Below are 21,380 nucleotides of genomic sequence, written 5' to 3'. Positions count from 1 at the left end.
AAACTATATAAATAAAATTGCCACACAAAGGAAGCCTAACTACCTGAAAGGAGCATGCACAGGCAGCAAGCGTTAAATTAATTAATAACAAACTAAAAAATGCATACACATGGATAATGTAGGCAGGGTTTTTTTTGTACCTTCTAATGCTGGAAGGTGATTGTAGCATATTCCTGAGGGATTGCTGCACGTCTTCATGCATGGTCTTCCGCAAGGCTCATAGTGCCATTCACACTCGCCATCAGGGTTGTAATAATCACAGAATAGAGCTAATCAAACAAAATAAATCAATATTAAGAAGAATATTGAATATATGCAATTTTCACAATATGCTGGCAGAAAATGTTTAGAATATATTAGACTTTTGGAGTTATCTCCTCTGAGTCAGTCATCGGTCAGTCACATGGATCTATAATACAAGAATTAGTGGACTGGTAGAACAGCCATCAGGAATGCACGTTAAATTTCCTTTATGCAAAATAAACACATTTTATTACAGCATGTTGTATGTGTGCCTTTTGACTGATGTCAGTGTGCTTAGGCTTTTTTAATTCTGATAGGCTGCTCTGAGTTTTTTTCTTCTTTTTAAGGAGTGAGTGCAGTGTGCGTACGTCTCGGTACTTTATTGCAACTGTTACATTTTTGTCGTTAAAACTGGAAATAAAGACTCAGATCATATTTGTATACAGGGATGATGCTGACAGATATTCATTATTATCATCATGCATTGTATTTTTTTTGTTAATCCAAGAAAACACTCACGGCAGATAGATGGAGTTCTCCATCTTATGCAGGCTCCGGCCTTATTACAGGCTGCTGCGTAGGCTGCTACAGCTGAGCAGAAGCACTCACAATCTCCTCCTGTATTGCAGGCACACGTGTCTGTCACACAGTCATCATGATAGTTTTTGGGATCCACCTATTAAGAAGTTGTCAGTGCAAAGGACGAAAGTCAACAAATGACTTCGAGATGAGGTACAGTATGTCATGCTAGACAGTTTTCTTACCCTTGAATGGCAGGCACTGAATACATTACTCTTGATAATGTTGCAGTGTTTTAATGCCCATGCCTGCCTGTATGAGTACAGACTGCATGGATTTTTGTGAGTGTTTGCATTTGGACAGTTTGGTGACACTTTCCAGCTATTTCCAAAGTCAAGGGTATCAACCACAACTTCTTTGTTTCTGGTGGTGAACTCGTTCCTGATATTCCCGTCAAAATTCCCGCAGAGACCACAGACTTTGCCCTGTGATTAAATGAAAACTTGTTGACTTGGAAAATGGCAACCACATAACCTTTTATCAAACCCAAATATCTGCTTACCCACCTTGAAAGTGGAGTTAAGTTTGATTATGAGTGTCGTCTTCTTATTCCAGATGAGAACTAGACCATTCTTTGCCTCGATGACAAGATATATACCCATGGTGTGGACTTGAAAGGGTATGTCTGCTCCTGTGCTTTGTTTGATTACTTTAACATTTTCTTCTGACAGAACAATTTCATTATTCTGAAACCAACAAAATGTACTCATTACTGACCCTGCAAAGCCTGCAAAAGAGTTATGTGTGGAAGTGCATTGTATTCAGAAAAGATGAAAAAAGACCGTATCTTGTGGTTATGGAATATGACTTGTGTCATGGATACAAGATAGGGATTTTGTAATTACAACTGTCGACTGAAATCTAGCATACTTAAAAATCCAGTGCTCAAGTTGCTGCCCATGCTAACCATGGCAACGAACTATATCCTGTTTCTTGTAAAAGTTTACATCTGTTCACACAAGTAAAAAATCTAAGCTGACATTTTGCATCAACCTTTTCTTATTTCTACACAAAAAAGAGTCAGATTTTTGAGAATGCTTGTGCCATAGTTATTTACCCCCAAATAGAGCTTGATAGCAGTAGAACAGATGCTTTCTGTTGTTCCACAGGGGATGCTCTCTGTCAGGACCCTGAAGGTCCCACTCTTATCATCGCCACAGTAATCCTGAAAAATTCTGATGTCAGTATCACAAGAGACAGACTTTGACAAGCTGCAAGAACTAAGCAAAAGTGCTGACTATACCTCAGTGAAGACGTAGCCACATTCCCCACTAAAGGCATATTTCTTTTCATCAAAAGTGATGTAATGCCCTTCTCCATATATGGTACAGGTACCACCACAATCGTGAGTAGTACAGCCCCATGTTCTGCCTTGGCATGTGCTAGGATTTGAAATAATGAAGTTCTATCAAATCTGCAGTCTGTCACCCGTTCCAAAACATTAATCCCAAAAAGTCACAACAAAATGACAACTGAAAGAGAACTACATCACATTATCACTAGGCAGCTCACCATCTGTTGCAGTCCACAGTGATGGTTTTTCCAGGTTCATAGTATTCCCCATTAAAACTGCAGGGACAGTGCTTCTCCTGTACACAGCCTCCTTTATTGTCCGCCAGCAGGCCATGAGGGCATACACACCCTGAGACACATCGAGTACTCACCTATGCAGTGTAAGAGCAAATTATTTACCATGGAAGTCAGTTGCTATGGTATACATGTGTAGAACATTTTATCATAAATTACAGTGTTAGTCTTACACATTGTTTGTCTGCTGTCTGGCAGCTCTTTTGACACTCAGAACCTTCGTCACCGTGCGTGGCACTTGAGCAGTTGAAGAAAACCATTGGACTGGTGCAAGCTGATGGCAATGACAGTGTGTTACAAGGGACACAACATTGTGCTTTAGAAGGAATATTCTGATGAACAGAGTAATTACTCACTACTTACATTCACTTATGTGCCTTCCTGCACAGCTTAATTTTCCTTCATGACAGGAACTGAAATCGATAAAAAGACGTGTAACAATGCTATGCAGTGAAATTTCAATCTATATTAAAAGTCTGGATAAAACGAAGTAGTACATCCATTCGACTCCACTGCTAACATATTTGTGAATCCTTTTGTATGTACAAATCATATTCTCATTCACAGATTTGTGAGCATATTTACAGATTCCTGTACAAATTCACAAACCTAAGGACACACAAATAGATGGATGCAGTTTCACAAGTATCGCTACAGTAATGCTGCAATAAGAAACTACTTACTAGCTCGACTTACAGCAAGGCCAGTATGAGAATTACTTTATTGCACGCAAAATATTCAATATTCAGTAAAACCTAATTTAATATGTTGCTTGTGTTGTCAGTGAAACATGCTGTTAAATGCGAGTGCTTTAAAATAACACTGTGTCAGATATACACTGAAAAAAAATTGACCCTTAAATCAATGGAGAACTGTTTTTGCATGGTGCTATCCATTACTGTTTCATCTACTGCCATAAACAAACTAATAACGTGCCCAGAAATAAACAATTCTATAAATAAATCAGTTGATTTAAACGCTCACCAAGTTTGTCCTTGGAAGCTGATGAACTCCCCGGTGTGCATCACAGTGTCTCCTGCGTGACAGGGGCACTGTGATGCCAATACACACTGTTCATTGTCGTTTAGGTAATGTCCATCAGGACAGCCGCAGCCATCAAACTGGTCTGACTTATGCTCACATGTTAAGTCTGACTGACTGAGAGAGCGGCATGTGCGACCGCAGCTTGTCATTGTGTAGTCATACACAAAAGTAGAAGGGCAAGTGGTTGTGTATTTCTCTGTTGGAAAAAAAAAAGAGATGTAAACCATTTGAATATCATAACAGATAGAGAATTAATTTATTCGACTTTTGACGACTTGGGTTAGACTTACGGCACATGTTTTTCCTCCATCCATACAGTGAGACGCCTTCAGCTGCACAATCGTGAACATAGGACGATATGGCAGCGCACATGCAATCCTCACTGTTTTCACAGGCACAGGTGTCATAAAGACAAGACTGTAGAGTGAAAAAGCAAGAGGCTAAATGAATAGTTGAAATATAAGTAAGTAAAAAACAAACAAACAAATACATATAAGGTGATTAGACCGTTCACAAAAAGAAATTATTGGAGCTTACTGATTGATAGACGCCTGGGTTTATTACAGAATGACACTTTGCAAAAATTCCTCCTTTGTCTGACAGCTGAGTGCACCAGTATTTGGCATATTTCTCTACAAGAAGAAGTGAACATATTTACTGGTGAAGCATTGTGGTTAGGTGTTAATAAAATACAGACATTGATGTCAGTGACCTACCCTTCTCAATGCTCGATGTGCAGGGGTCGTCAAGACTGTTTTTCACATCTGGGCAACCTGCTTTTGTTTTCCAAGTATTGGCGAATGACACGGCCGTTCCCTCAATCAGTCCATTTGTGGTTTTGAAGTCATTTGTTTCAACGTCATTAAAATCTCCACAAAGACCTATATAAAGACATTCAGTTAAACACTCACTTTGAAAAAATAACAACAACCAAAACACTTTTAAAACATTTAAAACACACCTCTGAGTTTTCCTTTATTGGAAACACTGGCTTTGATGTAGATCTGCATAATAGGTACGAGCTGAATCTCAAGACGGAACCCGTAGGTGGTGTGGACTACCATATAGAATGTAGATGGTTGGAAGATTGAGATGTCATCTGCAGGGAAAAGATATTTTGGACAAAGAGACAGAGACAGTTTTAGTTTGAACTTTGAAATGAATTTACTGTATATGTTGCAATTTCATAGAAGTAGTTAAAAAAAAAAAACGCTCACCCATGTAAAGAGGTATCCCAGAGACCATTTTGTTGAAAAGAACCTGTTTGTTGACTTTGATTTCAATTATCTGCACGACAAAGTAAGCAGTCAGAAAACGTATCTGCACCCTTTGCAGCTAATATAACATGAGGATAACTATAAATAAGCATTCTCATGTATATCTTACCCTGTCTTTTGGCAGAGATAGAGTGACTGAAGTCAGGCAAGTTGATTTGTCAGATTTGTCACATTTGACCAAATCCCCAAGCACACTGAAAGTCCCATTAGTGTCCTAAAGCCAAAAAAGCATTAATTACAAACTCCTATTTGCATTTATTTATTTTTATGCGTGGATTATTTTCAGTTTGAATGTCTCACCTTGGTGAGAATGTAAGAACATTCTCCGTGGAAATTATAAACCTTATCGTCGTAGGTGTTGATGTGAGAGCCGCCCAGGATGGAGCAAACACCAGGACAGTCCGTCTCCACACAGACCCAGTCACCTTTGGTACAGGTGCTGTCAACAGAAGTCAGTCAGTTCAAATGGACCGACCGGCTTAAAAACACATGAGGTGAATGTAACAACATAGTCAAGAAATTACCAGTTTTTACACGAATGTGAATACGACTGTCCGGGTTTGTATGGTTTGCCATTGTGTGAGCAGGAGCACTGGTCGGCAGTAACACACCCCTCATGTGAAACGTCATCAAAAACAGTTCCTTGGGAGAAACATAGTGACATAATTAGACCTAAGCCACCAGCAACCTGCTCCACATAACCCTGACATGCACCCCTGTATTAGACATTTTTGGGTAGTGCAGGGAACGCACAAACTAACAGATAATTTTAAATTGTGTTTAATACATTAACAACCATGTGTCAAAAACATCAATATTTATAAAGCCCTTTAAAACCAACACAGCTGGCCAAAGTGCTGTACACAGCACATAAGAACAGATAAAAGAAATAAAGAAACAAAATTAAAATCATAAAACAATTAAATGACAAAAACAATAAGAACCAACATCTCAAACTTAGTTAAAAGCCAAAGAGAAAAAAAAATGTGTTTTAAGAGAGAATTTAAAAAGAAGTCAGTCAGCCTGCCTTCAGGTCAGTTTGGGGCAGGGGCGGAAAAGCCGCAGTCACCTCTCAGCAAAAAGAAAAACAACTAAACACTTTAAGGGGCAAAATCTTGAGTATGTCCACTGTCCAAAAATATAACTGCATCAAATCCAAAACCTTTGTTTGGATTTCATGTTATTGTCCGACAACTTAAATTGTATGCACTGTGTCAGAGGTAAATTCACAGAGCTGATCTGTAACGCAGAAACTAGGGATAAATTTTTTTTTGGCACCCACTCTGGTGCCGATCATTTTGATATAGATTTTATGTGCATCTGATCAGTCCAATGTAAGTCAGCATAAATAGCTCTGCAAGGCATTGAGAAAAACAAACTGCAAGTATATCAACATAAAAAATAGAATGTTTGCACTGTTGCAGGGTTATAACAAAATAAATAACCAACTAACAAACTTAAATATCTTGATAAATAGCTTTGTGGCTTGTAGCTTAACTTGTAGCTGTGAGTAAATGTATGAGACACAAAGAACTTAGTAGCATCCACCTTGCAAAGCACCAGTGTTGCCAGATACAGCTGATGGTTTCCAGCCAAAAAAGCATTCAGCAACAAACCACAGTGGCCATCCACCACAACTACTCACATCTGACAAGACTATTAGTATGAAGCCATTTGATGGTGTCATGTAGCCACTGATAGGCAGATGAAGAGCACCTCTACTCTAGAAAGATGCACAAGCAGTGTGCTCGTGTTCACACGGACATGCACTGTCTTGAGAAAAGCAAATACACTACACTGATTAGCCACAACATTATGACCAGAAGAAGTAAATAGCATTGACCATATTGTGACAACAAGATGGGAAACCTTTGGACCTGGCATTTGTGTAAATGTTACTCAGACATGTACCACCCACCTAGACCAGACCAGACACCCCTACCCCATAGCAATGACACTCCTTGATAGTAGCAGCCATCCCCAGCAGGATGCAGCCTGACACAGGCACACACACAAAAACGGTTTAGGAACAACTAAACAAACATTAAGAACAGCACAAGGTGTTGACCTGGCCTCCAAATTCACTAGATCGCAAACTGATCAAGTATCTGTGGGATGATACACAGAGGCCCCTTCCCTCACCCCATAGGACCCAAAGGTCCCCACAAACAACATTCAGTTTCCAGACACCACAGGACACCCTCAGAAGGCCCACATTAGGAAGTAATATTAGGAAGGTGGTCATGATGTTATGCCTGATCATGTAAATGTGCTTTGATTGCATTTCAAATAGCATACAATAAGTATTTAGAACAAATTATCCCAAGGTAGCCTAAATTTCATTCACCTACAAATCTCTATTTTTACTCACAAAATAAAATTCAATATCACCCGTTTGGACGTGAAACCGCCCGATCTGGCAACACCACAGAACACAGACATTGCACACAAATGGCTTTTTCCAGTTGTTGCCCTCCCAGATTCATGGCTCTGTACCGTGGTAGGTTTGCCTCTGTAGCCTTGCTCGTTATTAGTAACTAGCTTTTGGTTTGGACAAAACTTTGCAGTGATAAGAGAAAAGGTGGCACAGAAACACCATTAAACTTCTTCCTTCACAGACCAGCAGATTAGCACTCTGCCTTTGGGAAACTGCTCAACAACAACATAAAACAATGTCGCAACTTTGTGGCACATAAATGTCACCATGTGTACGGACAGCAGTGTCGGCTAGCTTTTTGCAGTGTTAGCTCTTCCACGCTTTTCAACTACACAGTCACTTGGGCGTAAAAAAACAAACGGCTCCACGCTCATTTAAAAAAAAGCTTTGATCAGATTCTCTAGTAGAAACCTAGGGTAGAGCGGCAAGTCAAGGCAACAGTGAACATGAATGAACAATGAATAAACAGCATCATTCCAGCATGTCTACCTCAATGTAAAAACAACATTCATTTTACACTCAAATGGATGAAGCAGAATTTCACACTGTTTGCTTAAGTGATTTAATGGCACAAATGACTAATCTTGGAAACTTACCAGCTGGACAGAAGCACCCATCTACGCAGTGCTCATCACACACTTGGCTTCTCTGGTTGTTGCTGCAGGTGTCCGTACAGGGGTTCCCACATTCCCTATACTCCATGTTGAACGGGCATTTTTTTGCTGTTCAACACACAAAAATGACAATTAAAACTTAGACTTGGTGGTTCAAAATCAAAGCTTGAAAATTGCACAGTTCTTCTTCCCATTCTTACCACACAGTTGTGTGGTCTTCCACTGATCTGGTTTTCCGCCTGCGTGAGCACACTGACGGGAGTACTCAGATATGGTCGGACACAAGCATGACATACTGCTGTTACAGTAGCACAGGTCTTTCTCACAGGCTTCAGTGAAGGAATCGGTGTCAATCAGGCCCTGACAGCTGAAGAATGCAGGTCCAGACAGGAGGTTCTTACAAATATCCGTCTGTGGGTCAAACAAAGTCATGTATTCAGATTAACCTGGACGATATATGTAAACAAAATTTTCATATCCATTTTCACTTACCTCGTTTGCGCAGGTCTGTGTGACTCGAGAAGGCAATGCTTCACAAATTTCTGTGGGAGCATTGATTTTCCATCTTTCTCCAAATTCTCTAGGACTTTCTCTAAGCCCTGTTTATAGAGGAAAATTAATTATGTACATTGATTTTGAGATTTGAGAGTTATCAGTTTGTATAAAGAATTATAATTTATCATTTACCTGACTGGATGAACTCATCATAAAGCTGGACTCCATTAAAGTCACCACACAGGCCACATGTCTGATTCTTGAATTTTTCATCCAGCTCAACCTTAAAACCAAATTTATGTCAGTCTTTGTGGATATTAAGTGGATTTTGCTACTCACTCACAAGTAAAATATCTGTAAGTTTACCGTTTTCTTTTCCCTTTTAATTATTAATATCGTCTTTTGTTTAGTTTCTGCCTTTTTTAATTTTTGTGTGGAGTTCTGATTGTGATTTATATATATATATATATATATATATATATATATATATATACACTTAATAATACCGTAAATGCATTATTTAAATTTAAAATATAATTTTTAAACAATGTACACAGATACTAACTTTGGCAGTATCTGTCCTTTATTGATCATCAAGCATCAGGATCAGTGTAATACGGTGGGCCTGAAGGTCAAAACACCTTGACCTTCGGGGCCACCGTAGTGTTATCATCATCGAAAAAATGTTTTTTAAGCATCGTTCAAGTAAGGCATTAAATCTTCAATACTGTCAATATCACCTTTGATTTAATATGGATTCATCTGAATTATTATTTTACCTATATTTCTTTCAAAGTCAGTATAAATACTTTTATATAGCTCAGTTCAGTCAGGACACAGACTATGTAATGAATCAAATCTGAATACACATACCCAGAGGGAGTCTTCTTGATTCCACATGATGACCAAACCCAGCTTTGCTTCAATCTTTACATAGGACGCAGATTTTTCAACTGAAATGCCATTCTGTCTGAATGGTATATCGACACTAGAGCAGACAAATAAAACATTAGCCACCAGTATAACCAGTGAATCAGCTGGTAAAGAAAAATCATAAAAGACTCACAGTTTGTCGCTGACTTTGATGGAAGCGTTGTTTAATTCCAATATGACTCCATCCAGTTTCATCAGGACTTTCTTAATGGTGACAACCCCGTCAATCTCTTGTCGCTGGAGATGAATATCGAAAGTCTCATAACTGGTCTTACAGTGGGATGCGAGCATGTAGTTGCAATTGGATGGAAGATTAAAAAAATCTCCATCAAAGGTCTTGAAATGGTAGTTTCCCCATGTGCTGCAGAACCGATTGTTGTGGGAGGCTCTCAGTCCTAATTTGTGGAGAGAAAAGAAAAATATTTCATAGTGGCATATGACGTAGATGAATTCTGTTGTGTTTGGCTGCTTTTTTTCCAATGAAAAAACAAACAAATGATTACCTGTAATTACTGGCATTTTGGTCGCTGTCTGAACCATGACTTAAAAAAGAAAGAATAGACATTATACTAACGTCAGACAAAGCAGATCTTAATTATCCAGTATGTGCAAGACACAAAAACTTTATTAATTTGATCAAATGGCATGCACGCAGGTCTCATTTTGTCCAAACATAGTACGTACCAGTGGCGGCTGAAGATAACCCGAGGCAAATGGCGAACCATGGTATCACCCATTCTAGCAGCATCCTGGCTATTCTCATGGTCCTGATGCAGTCCCTGTCCCGAGATGGATGGTTGTGTTAGTGCTACACTGCCAAGGTAGTGTAATATAGATCATCAGGTGTTTGCAGTTTAGGAGGGGCGGAAGAAGCATATTGGGCGTCAACCTTTGAGGTTGCAGTCTCCATGAAGTTCACACCCATGAAGCCGCTGCTTAGATCAACAATTCATCTTCATCTGTCAGAGGCGTGAAGCATCCTGTCACTCGCTCTCAGGCACCATAGATCTAATTTTGATGTTAATCTTTGGTAAACATTTAAGTTAGAAGGAAAAATCTTTCAAACTGAAAAGTTGACTATGCCGTGATTGTATTGGGGTCCTGGTTTTTATAAGAGGAAAATAAGTGTGCACGCTTACTCAAACAACTATCATGTACTTTTCCCATTGAACCACAGCATTTTTAGCTGTGGCTCCATCTCCATTAAGGATCGGAGTAAATGTTATTTAAGTAAATCCACAAAGCTCTGGACCATTTTGTACATTTGCGAAAATTAAAAAAAAAAGCATATTTCCCAATCTAGTGTGTCTGATTTCACTTACCAGGTAACACTGTCTCTTAAAATATACAGAAGATCCAATTTTATGTTTATTTGGTTTAATGTGCTGTAACCTCCTTTATGAACTTACAGCAAAGTGGAAAAGTGTGATCAGTGAGTCTGAGCCATACCCCAGATATAGGGGTAGAAACAGTATTTGGATCAGGCCCTTTTTGAAATGTGGTTCAGTCCTCCATAGTCGCCAGGAGATGTGTTCTACTGACTTTAGTGAGGCATTGACTTTCTGTTGGGCCCCCCCTTAGATTATCTGTGGTACTGACAAAACTGCATTCACATTACCCTTAGTTTCCTGCAAACTATCAAATGATGGCATGCTAAGCTGAAATGGTGAGAATAGAAAATGTTGAGGTAAACTCAAAGCACCTTTATTAATAAGAACAACCTCCCAGAGCTGCTAGCATGGCTGTACACTGTAGCTGCTTCTCTTCTGTCATCTTTTCTGTACTATATAAATTAATTGATATTAATGATTTTTAGTCTAGTTTTGATTGTCTTTTTGGTTAAAAACATAAAATGAAACAGTGCCTCCTTCAATAAATAATCAAAAACTAAAAATGTACTTGAAGGAAAGATGCGGAAGTTCGAGACGAGCTTACATTTTATATTTGTTCACCGGGGCACCTGCAGTTTCTGTGTGATGAGCTCTGAGCGCAAATAAAAGTTTTTCCTTGACTTGTGCGTAACACTTCACAAAATGTATACACAGGTGCCAAATGGAAAAACCCAAACTGAGCACACCTTAACAATGCAAACAAAGGTCAAAATATGTCAGGTAATGCGATGACTCTATTCCATTTTGTTCTTTTCTGTCCACCGGCAGGATGTATAACCTAATCTCTGATTGTCCAGCTTTCCAAACGTGGTTTAATATACATGTCACTAGAATACTTTTGCATGGCCAGAAAAAAAGAAATGTCCTTTTGCTTTCTTGATATGATCAACAAAACATGTACACTTTATTAATCAAAATGTATGTTTCTGTTATTGACAACCAAAATTAATAGCAACTAAAAAACAATAACAGTACGTATCTAATCAATTCAGTATATATTTAGGTGACACATGGACTGAGTTGAATCTTTTTATCTTATCAGTAGATAAATGCTTTCTCTACAGTGGTTACAATGGTTAAATAAAGAAAAAACACTGAATGACTTTATGTGCCCATGTTATGAACAAACCTCCTACCTCCTAGCTGTGGAGTCAAAAGATATGGTCTGACTTTCCCTAAGGGTTTCTTGGCTGATTTGAAGTATCAGGTGATGGCAGCATGTTGAAAATATTGTAACTGTACTCAGTAATAAAATAAAATATAATTTTTATGTGAACTATTTGGAGTTTCCTTCCTCTGAGTTTTGGGCTCAGACCACTTTAACCTAGACTAACGTAGCTTACCCACAACAGACGTGTGGATTTTTCCACGACCTGATCTCATTACAAACCTGAGCAGTCATCAGATGTTTCTGTCTGGTCTTCTGTGATAACTCCAAGCTTGTCCTGTACTGTCTAATGACCACTTTTGTTCTGAAAAATTATACACAACAGAGATCAAGAGAGAAAGATGGAAACGCACAAGACAAATCTTTAAAAGAACATTAAAGCTGGCTTGTTTTAACGCACACATCCGCATGTTATGGATAAAAAATAGCAAACAAAGTGAAACATATTATGACAGACTTTTAATCTTTGATTTTTAGAATAATGCGAAATCATGTCTTTGAATTTCAGATGAAGCCCAAGGATGAAACAAGAATACACATAGCATAGGCACAATGTCCTTGAAACCTGTGTAGTGACCACTCCCATAAATAATGCAGGTTCCTGGGCATTTTTTGTTTTTGCACTCCCACTTTTACAGTTATGAAATATGTCTAATTAATATATGGTCATACCAGTTGTTTCACTGGTTGGGAATTTGTATTTGAGTGTCATAAAGACTCACATCATGACATGACATGGGACATTCATTTTCACAGAGGAACCATCATCAGCACGGGTACTTGTCCACAGCCTATGAAGTCCTTGGAGAATGATCACAGTAATAGAATAATACTAATAATAAAATGAGTTAATTAAACCTATCTACTTGGTAAAATACTGCTTATTTTAGTATCTGGGAAAACACAATATAAACAAAAAGTTTTATTAGCAAATATTTCAAACATAATTTTTTCAAGCCATCAACATATGAATGGAAAAGTTATTAAGTTCAAAAGCAAATGTACTAGCTGGATGTAATGTTATATAAGGACAAACATTTTAACACTTTCAAAATATACATTGGGTGTCAGCCGTTATGGTTTTGACTCCATGAAGTCCACACCCACGAAGACGCTGCTTATATCAACACTTCATCTTCATCTGTCGGAGTAGTGGAACATCCCATCACTTGCTCACAGGCACCTAGCTCTATTTTTGATGTTAATCTTTGGTAAATATTAAAGAAAAATGTACTGAAATGTACAATGCCAAGATGAGAGTGCATCACCATTAAGGACTTGTGTAAATACACTGCCCGGCCAAAAAAAAAAAAAAAAGGTCATACGCTCTAATATTTCACTGGACTCCTTTAGCTTTGATTACAGCACACATTCACTGTGGCATTGTTTTGATAAGCTTCTGCAATGTCACAAGATTTATTTCCATCCAGTGTTGCATTAATTTTTCACCAAGATCTTGTATTGATGATGGGAGAATCTGTCCACTGTGCAAAGCCTTCTCCAGCACATCCCAAAGATTCTCAGTGGGGTTAAGGTCTGGACTCTGTGGTGGCCAATCCATGTGTGACAATTATGTCTCATGCTCACCACTCTTTTACAATTTGAGCTCAGTGAATCCTGGCATTGTCATCTTGGAATATGCCTGTGCCATCAGGGAAGAAAACATCCATTGATTGAATAACCTGGTCATTCAGTATATTCAGGTAGTCAGCTGACCTCATTCTTTGGACACATAATGTTGCTGAACCTAGACATGAGCAACTGCGTCAACCCCAGATCATAGCACTGCCCCCACAGTGGCATGATGGGTGCATCACTTCATCTCCCTCTCTTCTTACCCTGATGCCCCCATTACTCTGGAACAGGGTAAATCTGGATTCATCAGACCACATGACCTTCTTCCATTGCTCCAGCATCTTTATCCTCCCTAGCAAATTGAAGCCTTTTTTTCTGGTTAGCTTCACAGATTAGTGGTTTTCTTAAGGCTACACAGCTGTTCAGTCCCAATCCTGTGAGTTCCTTTCTCATTGTACATGTGGAAATGCTCTTACTTTCACTATTAAACACAGCCCTGAGTTCCACTGTTGTTTTTCTTCGATGTGATTTCAATAAACGTTTAGGTGATTTCCGATCACGATCAATCAGGATTTTTTTCGACCACATTTCTTCCTCGAAGACGATGGTTCCCCACTATCCTTCTAGTATTTAATAATGTGTTGGACAGTTCTTAACCCAATTTTAGTAGTTTCTACAATCTTCTTAGATGTTTTCTCTGCTTGATGCATGCCAATGATTTGAACCTCCTCAAACAAACATCTTTTTCGACGACCACATGATGTGTCTTTCAACATGGCTGAAGAAATGAGAAGCTACTCTTTGCATCAGTTGGGGTTAAATAACTTGTTGCCAGCTGAATGATAATCACCCGTGCAGTAATTATCCAATTGGAGGCTTGTACGTCTTTGGTTAGTTAAATCCAGGTGGTGACTTGGCCAGGCAGTGTATGTATTTCCTAAAAAATTGTCATGTGATGTAATAGGAGTTAATATTGAATATATGAATACTATAGGATAACAAGAAGTCACGTCCTGTAAAGCTCTCAGTGTTTGAGCAAATCCAAACAAGTGTGGTTTTCAAGAAACTGATCCAGATCAGTTATAAGTCACCATAAAATTCTAAGTAGGGTGTGTTAGGCACTCTTAGTGTCCACAGTAATGCTATATTGTTCTTACTGTAGTTAAACAATAGTATGTGGTTTCCACCTCCATATTACTATGTTGCATGCAAATTGTGTCACCCACTGAAAGGCTAAATGAATACCTTCACTGACAACAGGGCTGACTTTACAGAGCAAATCGATGTAGTGTAGTGCATTTTTAAGCTCATTTAAGCAGCAATGAAAGCTTTGCATGCTAGTGTGTGTACATTTCAGGACGTCCTTAGACTTCAAATACATTTTATCGTGTTAATCCTCAAACATAGAACCCCTGCATTGCCCTTGTATTAGAAATACTGACTAAACTGTATTTAGAAGTTATAGAGTTTATTACAAGCAACGAAATCTAAAACAAAAACTAGCAGTAATGCTCTCCAACATATTATTTCTGGCTTTCCATCTTTTAAGCTGATAAACTCACTCTGTGTGTTGAGATAAAACCTGTCTAGTTTCTCTAAAGATAATGTTTGGACAATCCAAATAGTCATTTTGAAATACTTACTTATTGGGGGAGATCAAGGCATTTTTATAATGACTGAGCATATAGCCAAGCCTGATCTTTTGTATTTGTTTTACAGCTGCCGTAAACCAAAACCAAATGTGAAAGAACGTGACAAAACATGTCCGGAAGTACTTCACAGAATTAAGAGCTTTCTGTATAGTTTTATACTGCAGGTCTAAGCAGATTTATTATTTGTGGTGACAGCGTGAATGTTCAAGGTAATATTTTTAAATGATCGGGATCTGATTGGACATCCATGTCTCTCCATTCTAATTAATATTACAGCCTGCCATAATATTTTTTATCTAGCACTTAAATAGTTTAGCAATTAAAATTAAAATTGTCAGTTACTACTATGACTAAAGGCCTACACTAATCGAGTTACAAACTTAGGCTGAAACAAGAAACGCACACATTTTTCTTAGAAATATCTGCCTGACAATACACACAGATCAGTTGGTCACTCAACAGTATCCCTATAATGAAGGTATTTTTTTGCATTTTATGATGAAATGTTCTCAATACTGCAAATTAAGAGAATCTAGTTTACAGTTAATGCTAGCAGCCTAGCATTAGCAAAGTCTTGAAAGCTTTCTAGAACTTTTTACGATTTGAACACTGTCAATATTTACGATTTAACTATAGCTTGGTAACATAACCAGCGGGCAACACTTTGACATATTTTACCAGATAATCCATAACAAAACATTACACGTATCAGGCAGGGCCACATTGAAAAAAGGGGAAAAGGGGGATTGTTCAATTTACATGTATACATTTCGTATAGAACACATGATTGAGTTATGTTCTCCTCTGATCATGCTTCAATCATGTATAATCCCTTAAATCTTGGTGGATGCCAAGTCTACAAGTCTCAGTCATGTTAAGAAAACAGAAAATAGTTATGTTTCCTCTTTAAACTCCGCCCCCTTGGAAAACTTCAGCAGGAATTTTGGCCGCCATCTTTTCACCCTCACTGGACAAATTGAAGTCGACTTGGAGAGTTATGGATGTTTGTCGGAGTTCAAGGTAGTCACTTTAGACGTATAGTTTTCATAAAGCCGATGTTTTTATCAGCCAGGAACACTGAGCAACATGAATAAGACGATGTAAGCTAACATTTACTGGAGTTTACGTTTAGTGGAGAGGGGAGGGTCATAACCACCCTGTTTGCTTGCGGAGTCATATCCGCGGTCGCGAGGTGCGGAAAGTCAAAGTCGCCCTGAAAAGTTTTGGGGAAACAGCTACGGCTGCCTTTTACTGCAGATTTTTACAGTGGACGCTCCTACTCGGCCGAAGTCCATCCACATTATCCGATGAGAGAAAATTGTTACCATTATGAGTTATAGTCAGCTTTAAGGAGAAAAAAAAAACTTTGACAGTAAAGGCTTCATGTTCAGCACGGTAGTAGATAGTGAGACAAAGAGGAGCTAACAGGCGCTAGTTATTTACATTTAGTTATATTCATCATATGGATTCCTGTCTAACATCCAGTTAGTACGGTGGCCCTGAAGGTCAAAACACAACATTGGACACAAGACACAACAACATTTGGAAATGTTGAAACACTTCTTGGGGCGGCACAGTGGCGAGGTGGCTAGCACTGATGCCTCACAGCGAGAAGGTCACCGGTTCGAATCCATGGGCCAGTTGGCCTTTCTGTGTGGAGTTTGCATGTTCTCCCTGTGTCTGCGTGGCTTCCTCCCACCGTCCAAAGACATGCTCATTAGGTTAATTGGTGATTCTAAATTGGCTGTAGGTGTGAATGGTTGTCTGTCTCTCTGTGTTGGCCCTGCGATGGACTGGCGACCTGTCCAGGGTGTACCCCTGCCTCTCACCTGATGACAGCTGGGATAGGCTCCAGCAGACCCCCGCGACCCTTAACAGGACCAAGCGGGTACAGAAGATGAATGAATGAATGAAACACTTCTTGTTTCCGATTGGACAGAACCCGACAGTGTAACGTCATTTCCTGTTTATACTTCACTGTGTCCGTGCACGAGTTTTAAACCGCGTTGGAATAAATGGAGTACGAAATGGCATTAATAGATTATTATATTCAGAGGGATTCAGAGATTTGTATATTATTTGTGCAGACATTCAGTATAATGTTTCAAGTGTACACATTTAATGTGTTTTGTTTGATCTCACTTTGTTACTTTTGTGACTGTGCGCTCTGCAGGCAGAAGATGAAGCCCTCGTTCCAAGGATCCATTGAGGAGACCATGGTGGGGGAATATATGTTGTTAGACATGATGCCACCAGTAAACCTGAAGACATTGTGGTCGTCTCGGAAGGCCAGATGGTACTGCATGATCTGGACAACATTGCATTAGATGCTGCCATGTTATTTTGTATGCTTTGAACCTCAGCTACCCTCCTGAACTGAAGTATTTTTTGAAGTGCTTCAGAAAGTTGTGATGAAGCTGGGCAAAAAAAAAGCTCTGTAAGAAAGCCCAAGTCCTCAAAAACAGACTCTGTGAATGAGCTGTTGCCATGGACCATGGTTGCTCTTTTGTTACTGTTGTACTGGAGTTTGGACAAATACTTGCACTGCCTTTTATTTATACTTTCTTTATCTGTAGCATATATGCTGTGTTTTCATTTTCTTCCAAAATGTAACTTGCAGTGTTCTTTGACAAAATAAAATCACTAGTAAAAAGTAAAAGTTTTTCTTTATGTCTTATTTGTTTTTGGAAATTTCATGGTAATTCATCAGACAGAAGGATGTACAAAATGGATGTATTTAAGTAACAGAAATTAGTGCACAGAAATAATTTTATCATGCAATGGATGAGAAAAGTATGTAAAAGCTTTATAACTTAATAGTGTCAGATTTACTTGTCCGGGTCAGGTACATTTAACAGAACAGTGTGTGTAATTTATGTAAAAAGCTTATGTTGCTTTAACAGATGATAATTGAATATAACAAGCATAAAAAGGCTTTAAAGTAACATTTAAAAAAATTATGTTGGTTTAACATAGAGTAATTGAATATACTTAACATTAAAGAAAATTGTTGAATTAACATACAAAAGTCATGTTTCTTTAACAAAAAGTAATTCAGTGTATTTAACGTAAATAAATCATTTTAAGGAAACATAACTTTAATATGTGCAACCGATGTACATACGTTTTTCATGTAGATCCAACAGCCTTTTTTTTTTCAGTGTCGAGTTTATTCTCAAAGAGATACAAACTCGAGTCTGATTCTGGGTGCCATGCGAGTTCAAACTGATTTCATGGTGTTGTGCATCTGTTTTTATAGTGTGTGGTGCTTCATTAACATATGGGGCTGGACACAGTCCTTTACCAAAAAATATGGTACTTTTGCTCTGTAAATAACTGTCTGTCATGGTTTGTTTAGTTTCCTGGGTTTCTGTTTATTGTATTTTGTTAACTTCTTGGTTTTTCACAGTCAATGGTTTAGTGTTTAGTTTTTCTGTTCTTTTTCCTGTTTTATTTCATGATATTCATGAATGTCAACATATATATATCTATTTAACCTTATTAACACTTCAACTCCTCAATCCACACAAGTTGGTTGTTTTCAACTCAGACTAGACACTGTGAATCTCTTTGATGCAATATGTAAAATTTTTTTTTGTACATATTTGTCTGCCGTATTCTATTCTATTTTCTTTTTTTGTATCTTCTGCATCTTGCACTGTTGTTTCCTGCCGCTGTAACACCCAAATATCCCCACGGGGATGAATAAAGTCTTATCTTATCTATCTTATTTTATTCTGGATTTCCTGTTTGTGTTACTCCATGTGTTTTTTCCTTTTGATTAGGTCATTTGTTTCTCCATGTGTTCTTGATTTGCTTCACCTGTGTCTCGTCACCCCTCTGTTCCTCGTGTGTATATATAGCCCTGCTTTTCCCCTTTGTTCCTTGTCGTGTCATACTGTTCGTTTGTCTTGTGCATGTCTGCCAGTCATAGTTTCATGTAAAGTTCTAGTTTTTCAAAGTATGTGGATTTTAACCTTTTTGGATTTCCTGCCACATCAGCAGTGTTCTTAGTTTTTGTCAGTTTTGTCTTTTTGTTATTAAATATCTTTTTTGCCTACTCCTGCCTCAGCCTTTAAAGTCCTGCATTTGGGTCCTAAACCTCCATTCCACGCAACCCTTCCCGACACTGTCACAATTACCTCTGCTCCCTAATCTTCTGTACATTTTTAAAGAATAACAATTCCTTATATGGTCCAACTGGCCCTGTGTGCTGCTCTTTTATATCGATTAGATGCCGGATAGCTGTCCTGAATATACGTTCAAACCTTAAATGGTGTCTAGTATTATAAGCAAGAGGTTACACAACACTCAAAAACTTTCACCTGTCAAAACTTTCACAACTGATTTCTCTCAACACACATCAAACCCTGCCCCCAACCTCCTCATGTGCTCACATTTTTTGGTGACTTTTTAATCCAGGTAAAATGTTCATGTATTTGTATGCTACATCTACAACCCAGAACAAATTTATTCTTACCAGCTGTCAAGATGTTTGTGCCTACTGTACTATTCACTTGCACTGTTTATGTGGTCAACTGTTTTATTTAGTACAATCTGAAAGTAAAATGTCATTCTAAGCAACCACAAAGGTTGAATCCTAGGGTGTTTTGGGAAAGTATTAATTATAATAGTTGACAAAGGTTGCACAGCCACATAATAGAAAAAGGAAGAGATGAGACATGAACTGAGTTGCATCTTTTTATTTGATCAGTTGATAAATGCTCCCTGTACAGTGGGAATTACTTTGTAAGAGATAAACAGTAATGATTTTAAGGACTATGCGGGAAGGAACATATGCATCAGACATTCATTAACGTGACAACAGATTGTTGTATCACAGCAGTGTGAAGCTTCGCTTCCTACGAACGGCATGTCCAGCAGTTCTGGTGCAGTCTGTGTGCCTACACCCACACTCCTCCACATACATGTAGGTGTAGGGGACCTTCTCTCCATTCAGACAGAGCAAGTCAACAGTGCGATTGCTGAAGCGTTTCTCTTTACAGCAGGAACAAGAATGCTCCATAGCAGCTGCTGCTTGAGAATACCTGAAGAAAGGACAGGTTTAATAATAATACAATTAAGGGTTACTGGTAAGCTGAATGATTATTTTACCAGAAGATGAGTCATACTAGTAACATAATCCTTACTTGGTGAAAGTGTTGCAGGATCCTTCACAATATGGCATATCTACCTCCTGGACGGACTGACAGCCACTGTGGCTAAGATGTGTTTTCATGGTCATTAACTTGCAGCCCTTCTCTATCTCCACACCTTTTTGAAAAATAAAAAAAAAAGATCAGTTGGTTCATTTTTATTTTTCATTGAAGTATCTTCTCCCTAAAAAGGAATGAAAAGATCATACTCACAAATTTTACAGCAGCCATTAGCTGCAGTCTGAATTGTGTCCTAAGGAGCAAAATACAATAATAAAACTAATTTACTTCTGTTCACACAGGCATCATCCATGCAGACTCATTTACTGATTGTGATACTTACAGGCTGACAATTGCTCTGTTGAAATGGCGGGCAGACAATGTGTGAACTGACTGCTGTCAATATATCACCACTCTTAACACAGGTGTAATGCTCACAATTATTGTCAGGTGGTGACCAGGTTTCTCCTTTCTGGAGAGTGGTGAGATGGACACATGCATGAGTAGGAACACAGTTATTGAAACACTGAGGCTACTAAACATTAACATGTGGAGTCACATCGTACCAAGATGATCCAACTTACCATCAGGAGCTGCTTGGTACCGTTAACTTGTACAACACAGTGTGACTGTACACACTTCCCACAGCATTCCGATGAATTAGGTTGCATATATTCATGGCCCTGAGAGAGGGGATAGTTACATAGCTAAGTTAATTCTCATGTTGAATATGCCATGAGGAAAACAAGTTGCACTGTATGATGTATATGAGCATACATGATATAATTTCTCTTACCACTTCACAATTTTCCTCACAGGGCTGAGACACACAAATTATTTTTAATAAACTATTGTCGTCAACCTCGTTGGAACAGGTACAATCCTCACACGTATTGGCAGGAACTGAGGAACCAGGCTGGAAAATGAAGAAGAAATGTGTTCATACGTGAGCATTTAGCCATATAGACCTATGTGCAGCTGAAATCACTGGAAGTAAATGGTGTTGAGTAATAACTAATTATGTCTATTATAATATATATATTATTTCCTATTTACCTGGTATTCAACATCTCGGTAGACACAAACTCTTTTATGATCTAGGAAATGGTAAGAGATGAAGCAAGGACAATATAAGTAAAGTAAAAGTGGTCATTTGCTTTTAAATCAATCCAAATGGAATATATGAGTTTACCGCATGTATGTTCTGGACAGCATTTCCCCTCAGGGAC

The 21,380-nt window shown here is 38.4% G+C and overlaps 1 protein-coding gene across 1 annotated transcript; it reads right to left on the bottom strand.

Moving 5' to 3' along the window:
- Positions 1-35: 35 nt before the first annotated feature.
- LOC311496199 (mucin-2-like) lies at positions 36-10,235 on the bottom strand (the record flags this gene model as incomplete). Its single annotated transcript, XM_084555961.1, has 25 exons — positions 9,343-10,235; positions 9,150-9,264; positions 8,469-8,559; positions 8,274-8,380; positions 7,982-8,192; positions 7,764-7,889; positions 5,255-5,372; positions 5,031-5,169; positions 4,840-4,944; positions 4,671-4,740; positions 4,415-4,552; positions 4,170-4,334; positions 3,991-4,085; positions 3,744-3,870; positions 3,394-3,649; positions 2,773-2,822; positions 2,583-2,683; positions 2,335-2,486; positions 2,066-2,204; positions 1,880-1,987; positions 1,329-1,508; positions 1,008-1,247; positions 763-919; positions 108-269; positions 36-43 (listed from the first exon to the last, which is right to left on the bottom strand). Exons 1-25 carry the CDS (start codon positions 9,747-9,749, stop codon positions 36-38), a joined length of 3,567 nt encoding a protein of 1,188 aa, XP_084412087.1. The 5' UTR covers positions 9,750-10,235.
- Positions 10,236-21,380: the final 11,145 nt, after the last annotated feature.

Source organism: Chelon labrosus, assembly GCF_963514085.1.
Source record: "Chelon labrosus genome assembly, chromosome: 11".
In the NCBI taxonomy this organism is placed as follows: domain Eukaryota; kingdom Metazoa; phylum Chordata; class Actinopteri; order Mugiliformes; family Mugilidae; genus Chelon; species Chelon labrosus.
Note: the sequence above shows the minus strand (reverse complement) of the source record. Positions and strands in the feature narration are given on the sequence as shown.